This window comes from Galeopterus variegatus, unplaced genomic scaffold (genome assembly GCF_000696425.1).
Source record: "Galeopterus variegatus unplaced genomic scaffold, G_variegatus-3.0.2 Scaffold721, whole genome shotgun sequence".
NCBI lineage: Eukaryota > Metazoa > Chordata > Mammalia > Dermoptera > Cynocephalidae > Galeopterus > Galeopterus variegatus.
Genome location: NW_007726832.1, coordinates 94,923 through 103,203, shown reverse-complemented (window position 1 = coordinate 103,203; position 8,281 = coordinate 94,923). Strand labels below are relative to the sequence as shown.

General features: G+C 48.2%; 1 protein-coding gene across 1 annotated transcript; it reads left to right on the top strand.

The window, feature by feature from the left end:
- The first annotated feature begins 1,008 nt into the window (after positions 1-1,008).
- Positions 1,009-7,328, top strand: ARHGAP36 (Rho GTPase activating protein 36). The gene is made up of 9 exons (XM_008571790.1): positions 1,009-1,262; positions 1,521-1,713; positions 1,938-1,993; positions 2,257-2,407; positions 2,919-3,067; positions 3,246-3,422; positions 3,662-3,759; positions 3,880-3,986; positions 6,061-7,328. The coding sequence occupies exons 1-9, from the start codon at positions 1,116-1,118 to the stop codon at positions 6,216-6,218; spliced, it is 1,236 nt and encodes a 411-aa protein (XP_008570012.1). The 5' UTR covers positions 1,009-1,115; the 3' UTR covers positions 6,219-7,328.
- Positions 7,329-8,281: the final 953 nt, after the last annotated feature.

The window sequence follows — 8,281 nt, the reverse complement described above, 5'->3', positions numbered from 1 at the left end:
CCGCCCGCCGCAGCGCGAGGAGCCGACGGCAACCCGGAAGCGTGCGCGCCCGCGGTAACTCGGCGACCCCCGCCCGCGGTGGCGCTGTGGGAACAGCCCCTCCCCTCGCCTGTTGCAGGATCCAGGCGCCTCGGAGCCCCTGGATTTACGTTTTAAGTGTTGTGTTGAGCGACTACCGGTGCGTAGCAAGATGCGCAGTGAGCGCGTAGCGTTTTAGATCGTCTGGTTTGGTTAAATTCTTGGAGTCTCGTGTGGGTTAGAGAGGATGGGTCCTGTTGTCAGGGGGGAAACTGAGGCTGAGAGAAAGCCAAGCACTTTTGGCGCGCTGGACGGAGTTCTCCGCCCCCAACACCCCTCCCCCTGCTGCAGATCAATGCATCGCGATATTTTTGTCACTAACCAAGTCCTATTTGTGTGTGATTGTGCCTATCTTTTCTTTTTCTCTTACCGTAGCTCTACCTACTGACCATCCCGACACCTTGGAGGAGTGGTTTCTGAATCTGAGAGGACAAGAGAGGGGTGAGGGGCTCTTGTGTTTGCTTTAGGAAAAGAATACAATGCTGCACCCCTCTGGGGTGTGCCTCTGGCTACTGGAGACTGGGCGGTGCCCCCCCCCCAGACACCCCCCACCTCTCCCAGAAACTCCATAGGGGGTGATATCCGGAAATGGCGCAATAGCTGCAGGCGCGTGGGGCGGTCCTCTCAGACCTGCCTAAGCCTTCCCGGTGGACCCACCCAACAGATCAACCTGAAGAAATAGCCCTTATTGCTTCGAGGTGGTCACCCCCTGGTAGGACTTAAGGCAGGGACCTTGGGCCCCGTCGAGGTAGAGTGGAGCTGAGTCCTTTCTTAAAACCACTGTAGGGTCTTTTGGGCTCGCTCCCAGGGAGGGGCGCTGCGGGTCTGGAGGGGTGGGGCTGACTACGGGCGGTTGCTTGGAGGAGTGCTACAGTCCCTGCAGTTCCTCTTGATGTAAGCACTGCGGTGCTTTGACGTTTCTCTTTCTTTCTCTCCTTGGCTCCCCAGCCGAATCACTCAAGACCTTTGGCGTTCGCCTGGAAGAGGTGCTGGTGAATGAGTTTACCCGCCGCAAGCAGCTTGAACTGACAGCCGAGATGCAGATTGAGGAAGCCACCAGTCAGGCTGCGGGCCGTCGTCGGGGAAACGTGGTGCGAAGGATGTTTGGCCGCATCAGGCGCTTTTTCAGTCGCAGGCGGAATGAGCCCTCCTTGCCCCGGGAGTTCACTCGCCGTGGGCGTCGAGTGAGTTAAACCCTCCAAGTTTCAGCCAGGAGCCCTTCCTGATGTGTGCAGGAATGTGGGGTGTGAGGGTCAAAGCCTTTGTCTTCATGCGGGGGAGGGGAGCGGGGGGGGGGAGTAGCTGAACAGGACATGTTGGAGGGGTGTGCTTGACTTGCCACAGAGAGAATGTGTCTCCTTCTGAGTATCACGCAGTGTTCAGGAAGGTCCTAAATGACCCTCCTTCCACCATCTTTTAATGTAGTCTGGGTTTCTCCGCAGGGTGCAGTGTCTGTGGATAGCCTGGCTGAGCTGGAAGACGGGGCCCTGCTGCTGCAGACCCTGCAACTGACCAAAGTATCCTTTCCAATTGGCCAGCGACTTCTGGGATCCAAAAGGCAGATGAGCCTCAATCCGATTGCTAAACAAATCCCCCAGGTTGTTGAGGCTTGCTGCAAATTCATTGAAACACATGGTAAGGAAGCAGCAAATGGTTAAATCAAGGAAGGAGGCAATTAAAGGAAAAGTGGGGATGTTCTAGAAATGGGAAAGAAAAGAGGTCATGGAATGAAGGGCTTGGATTACATTCCCCTGACACCAGTGGAGGTAGGGATGAAGCAAGGGAGGAGAAGGGAAATGCCACGGGGGGAGGGGGAAGGGGATCAGAGATGTTTAGCCTCTCCTTGTCTTTTCTTTCAGGCTTAAGCACAGTGGGGATTTTCACCCTTGAATACTCTATACAGAGAGTGCGTAAGGTAAATCAGCTATGTTTACATGTTTGTTTCTTGGGTGAGTAAAAGCAGGTGGAGGTGGGGGCTCCTCCATAGACCTGAGGGTGGTGTCATATCTGAGGGTGGTATCATATCTGATGGGGGGAGCAAAGTCTTCTTTCTAGTCCCCCAGGCACACCACATTTCCAGCTACCACCACTGAAGCCTGGGACTTACTGAAAGAATGATCCAGAAGGAGCCTATTGTGGGCAGGGCAGACAGTCCATGTCTTCTTTCCCTTTTTCTAGCTCCGTGAAGAATTTGATAAAGGTCTGGATGTAGTGCTGGATGACAATCAGAATGTGCATGATGTGGCTGCACTCCTCAAGGAGTTTTTCCGTGACATGAAGGACTCTTTGCTGCCAGATGATCTGTACATGTCCTTCCTCCTGACAGCAAGTGAGTCTTCTGCCCTTCCTTGTTGGGCAAGGAAAGGAAATATTACAGGGGTCTAGGGGTTCTAGGGACAGAAGCCAAGCTGCAGGATCCCAAGGAACTAAGGCATAATGAACATCAGAAGATGAAAGAAGACCTCTCCACAATATATAAAGTTATTATTTGCCAATTAAAAATAAAAATTTTAATAAAAACTTCTCCAAGTTACTTTCTTTGTATCTCTGAATGTTCCATTTAAGTCTGTTGCTTGGAAATTTCTCCACAGCTTCTTGAAGATGTGTGTGCTCTCAGGGCAAAGAATGACCAGGTTCTGTAAAGAAGGTCTGATTTTGATGGGAACACTTTTCACTTTCAGAGCTTCTGAGCTTAAATGTTTCAGAAATGAGCAAAGAAACAAGTTGCTTGTGTACTTTCTCCATAGCTGTCAGTGATTTTCAAGCAGAATCTCATCTTTCTTGGTGTCAGGGTGCTGCTAAGGCTAGTCACCTGAACCAGCCCGTTTTCCTTCCTCTAGCTCTGAAGCCCCAGGATCAGCTTTCTGCCCTGCAATTGCTGGTCTACCTACTGCCACCCTGCCACAGTGACACCCTAGAGCGTCTGCTGAAGGCCCTGCATAAAATCACTGAGAACTGCGAGGACTCCATTGGCATTGATGGGCAGTTGGTAAAAAGGCCTGGGAAAGGGTAGTGAAAACTGTAGTAGGGTACATGTATGGGGGTTTATGAGTGAAGGGGAGGATGGAGAGGGGAAGGAGAGAGAAACAAGAATAAAAGGAGATATCTGTTTGTACAACTTCCAATTACAACCTCAGGGTCAATACTTTCTGCTTCCCATTGCCTAGGTTCCAGGCAACCGTATGACTTCCACCAATTTGGCATTGGTGTTTGGGTCTGCTCTCCTGAAGAAGGGAAAGTTTGGCAAAAGAGAGTCCAGGAAAACCAAGCTGGGGATTGACCACTATGTTGCTTCTGTCAATGTGGTTCGTGCCATGATTGATAACTGGGATGTTCTCTTCCAGGTAGGTAGAAGGTTTGGATGCATTTATTTCACACATCCCTCTCCTGTTCACAAGGCAGGGGAGAATTGTATGTGCATCCTTGAGGGTAGCCAAAGCAGGCAGCTACAAAATCTCCTAATCTAGAAATTCCTGTCACATTAGCTGGTGGTGGTGCCTTCAGTTCTAGGTACCTGGTAGAGATGAGTATAAATGAAAAGGTGCTTTGTAATAAAAGCTAACATTGCTGATTTTACCCTCAGGTGCCTCCCCATATTCAGAGGCAGGTTGCTAAGCGTGTGTGGAAATCCAGTCCCGAAGCCCTTGATTTTATCAGACGCAGGAATCTGAGGAAGATCCAGTGAGTGTTTTTTGGTTTGTTTATGCTTAGCCTGACGCACATTCTCCTATGGGGGCTTCCAACTCCAGACCATCTTTATGTTACAAACTGACTTACTTTTTCAAATTCTTTCCCATTTAGGAGTGCACGCATAAAGATGGAAGAGGATGCTTTACTTTCTGATCCAGTGGAAACCTCTGCTGAAGCCCGGGCTGCTGTCCTTGCTCAGAGCAAGCCCTTTGATGAAGGTCAGTTCCCTGCTGGAGGTCAGGCCCTTGCTGAAGGTCAGTCCCTTGCTGAGGGTCGGGCCCTTCCTGAAGGCCAGGTCCTTGCTGAAGATGAGCCCCTTGAGGAAGATGAGTCCTCTGAGGAAGATGTGTCAGTCAATGAACAGCTAGTATTTGAATATCTCTATCAAGGAGTAGACTTTGGGGAAGTTCAAGGTCTTGAGATCCCAAATGACCTTGAGATTCAAGGCCCACATCTTGAAGGCATACCAGAGCTTGATGAAGAAGATGATGATGAAGACGATGATGAGGAAGATGATGATACCCTGAATTTTGATGATCTTCCTCCCCTTGAAGATATTCTAGAACCTGATGATGAAATTCCAGAGCTTATTGAGATCCAAGACTTTGAAGAAATACCATATTTTGATATGGTCCCAGACCCTGAAGGAGCCCTAGATGTGCAAGAAGTCCTGAACCCTGAAGAAAACCTGAGTCATGACCTTGAAGAAGGACCAGAATTTGAAGACCACCAAAATCTTGACCTTGCAGAAGTTCCCTGTCTTGATGTAATGCTGAACAACGAAGAAGCCTCAGATACTGATGCAATCCCAGAAAATGAGGAAGCCCCAGACACCAATGAAATTCCAGACCATGCAGATGCCTCAGGTAATGATGAAACTCAAAATTCTGAAGAAGACCCCAGTCATGAAGAGGTCCCAGCTGTTGATGGAGTCCCAAATGATGAAGCCTCAAATGCTGAAGAAATCCCAGACCATGAAGAAGCCCCAGAGGTCAATGGGATTTCAGACTCTGAAGAAGAGCTTGATTTTGAAGAAGTCCCAGCTCTTCATGTGGTCCCAAGCCCTGAAGAAGCCCCTGGTGGACATGAAATCCCCAATCATGAAGAATCCCCAGAGGTTAATGGACTCTCAGACTCTGAAGAAGATCCCAATCTCGAAGAGATTCCAGCTTTTGATGGAGTGCCAAATGATGAAGAAGCCTCAGATGCTGAAGAAATCCCAGATCATGAAGAAGCTCCAGAGGTCAATGGAATTGTGGGCTCTGAAGAAGATCCCAACCCTGAAGAGGTCCCAGCTCTCCATGTAGTCACAGGCCCTGAAGATGTCTCTGATTTTGATGAAATTCAAGACCACCAGGAAGAACCCACAGATGTGAGTGGAGTCCCAAACAACGAAGAAGCCTCAGATGATGAAGAAATTCCAGAACATGGAGAATTCTCTGATGTCAGTGGTAACCAAGACTCTGAAGGAAACCTCAGTCTTGAAGAAGACTCAGTTCTCAGTGTGACCCCAGAGCCTGAAGATGCCCAAATCTACAATGAAATTCCAGATTCTCAGAAAGACCAAGCCAATTCTTTTGAAGAAGATGAAGTTAGCACTGTGGCTCCAGAGACTGAAGATGTCTCCATTCTCAATACAATTCCAGACCCTCTGCAAGACCTGGCTGTCAATCTTGAAGAAGTCATGAATGTGGAAGAAATCCCAGTGCCTAAACATCTCGATCCTAAAGAAGTTCACAATCCAAAGGCAATCCAGTTCCATAAAGAAGACGCAGGTGTTGCATTTCCTGTAGATACCACTCTCCTTAAAAACAAGTCTCAGCCTGGTCAAGTTATGGACTACAAGTCCTCCCCAGAGTCACTGAAGAGTGACAACTGCTTTTTCCCCTCCATGCAGTGCTGTAAGCTTCCAGCTCCAGCTTTGTTACTCATTTGCTTAGTAAAATTAGTCAAGCTGCTTGTAGGGTGGTGGTGGTTGTTAGGAGGTCGCCCTCTTCCCCGTCTCCCTGATGGTATTGTCCATTTGCTCTGAGCACAGTGTGTCCGTCTCACTCTTTCTGTTTCCGAACCCAGCTCTTGCCCCCCAGCTTCCACAATGGCCCTAGATTTAGAGATCTGTGTTCTGTTGTTAGGCTGCAATTTTCATACATGTTAAATAGGGATAATCATTTCTTCCCTAACTTCTTGCCTCATACTGTATTTGCAACTCAGAATTCGGTCTTAGTGCCTTGGGTGCTGTGCAAAGTATGAAGTCTAGAAACGTCAGGAGTTAACATTGTTACTATTTTCCAGGTTCCTCTGAGGAGCCAGCTGTGCCTCCCGGCACTGCCCGTTCCCATGACGATGAGGAAGGAGCGGGTAACCCCCCAATTCCGGAGCAAGACCGCCCATTGCTCCGTGTGCCCCGGGAGAAGGAGGCCAAAACTGGCATCGGCTACTTCTTTCCTTAGATGTTTTTCCTTCTTTAAGGTGCCGGACAGGGGAAAAGGGTGGGGGTAGACCTGAGATGTCACAGGAAACATTAAGGAGAGTTTTGAAGGTAAAGATCTGAGGGTGAGGAGGAGTTCCACCTGATGCTCGGGTCAGGATGGGAATCCCAAACACACTGCCAGCCCCTTCACTGGGGATGCTTGGTGTCTTCAGCTGGTAAAGCAGAGATGTTTCTGTGTCAGCCCAGGCTCCCTGGTGCTACCTTGCCTTTCTCTTTTACCCCTGATCCTGGCTTTCTCTCACTACAGCCCTTCCTTTAATCGATGTGACATTTGTGGTAAACACCTGCCCCAGAGAAGCTCACAAATCTCGAGGTGCTTTCCCTCCCCCAAAGGGAATTGCATGTTTTTCCTGACTTTCCTACCCTCCTCCCAAGAGCTCAATTGGAAAGGCCCTCAAGAGGCATGCTAGAATGTTAGGTCAGCCTACTGACAGCTGACAAACAATTAACGCTAAATCATGTCACACCAACTCATAGCCATGTCCCCGCAGCAGCAATCCCACCACCTCTGGATCCCCTGCCCCACCCCCACCCCACCACCAAATTATTTAGACCAATGGCTCGTCAAACAGCCGCTCCCAAAATTCTGTGCAGTTTTGCTCAGGTCACGCCAACAGGGAAACCTCAGTTTAACTAGTTTTTCTGGGGCCAAAAGTTAGAAAAAAATTAGATTTTATTACCTGGATCTGTTTTAAAGACAGCTGGCATTCACACGTTGTTGTCAGCAAAACAGCTAGTTAGGTATGGAAACATAGTTCCAAGTAGTTTAAGTCACCTAATTACAAATGCTCTTATCTATCATCTCTGTAGTTCCTCTATGCAGGACTTACAAATTTGCGGGACATGCTCTGATGACAAACACACAGATATGGGTTATGTATGACATCCAAAATTATAGCTGATATTGATGGGTAACAACTGCTAAGGTCCATAGAATGGAGAATGTATTGTATTGAGGGATAGAAATTGATCATAAAATGGGTAACAACCGCAGAGCTCGAAGATTTGTGATTGTTAAAACTTCTCTGGCGTTTAATCATTAATAAACATCTGTGTTGTGACAGCAGCATGTTCATGGCTTACTGTGTGTTTTTTTTCTTTTTCTTTTTTAAATTTTGGGGGTGAGTTGGGAAGCTCTAACTAAAGAGCTGAAGGGGAAAAGGTGGGAAAGAAAAATATAGAGGGGTGATATGGGATAAAGGAGAGGGGAGGGGTAAAGGGGAAGGGAAAGGAATGGGATAATTGGAAAAGGGTGATGTGGAATAAAGAGGAGGGGATAACGTGGGATAAAGGGTAGGGGGAGACATGAAATAAGGGGGATGGGGTGGATAAAAGGGGAGGAAATAACATGGAATAAAGGGAAGAGGGTGATGTCGAATAAGGGGAATGGGCTAGTGTACATTAAGGGGAAGCGGGGATGTGGAATAAAGGAGATTGAGTGGTGTGGGTTAGAAGGGTAGGAGTGAAATAAGATAAAGGGGAGGGGGTGATGTGAGATAAGGGGAGGAGTGATGTGGAAATAAGAGGAAGGGGATGATGCGGAATAGAGGGGATGGAGTGACCTGCACTAAAAGGGAGGGGTGATGCAGGGTAAAGGGGAGGGGGGTGATGTGAGATAAAAGCTTGTGGGATAAAGGGGAGGGAGTGAAGTGGAGCATAGGGGAGTAACACGGAATAAAGGCGGAGGGCTATAATGAAATAAAGAGGATGGAAGGATTAAAGCAGAATAAATGGCTAAGGAGGGATGAAGGAGAAGTAGGGGAAATAAAGCTTAAGAGGAGGGCCTATAAGGAGGAAGGGATGGGGATAAAGGGGGAGATCACTCAGTGTTCTCAACTAAGAAATTCTCCCTGAAATGATGAAAAAATGAAAATGTAGAAACATCTGGAGACATATAACTTCCAAGGGAAAGAGAAAGCACGTGCTGCTGTTTGATTGATGGGACCTCCAACCTTTCTTGAAAGCTTATGGCTTCATGACATACTTGGAAACTTCCCATGTTAGGCACAGGGCCCCAGAAAG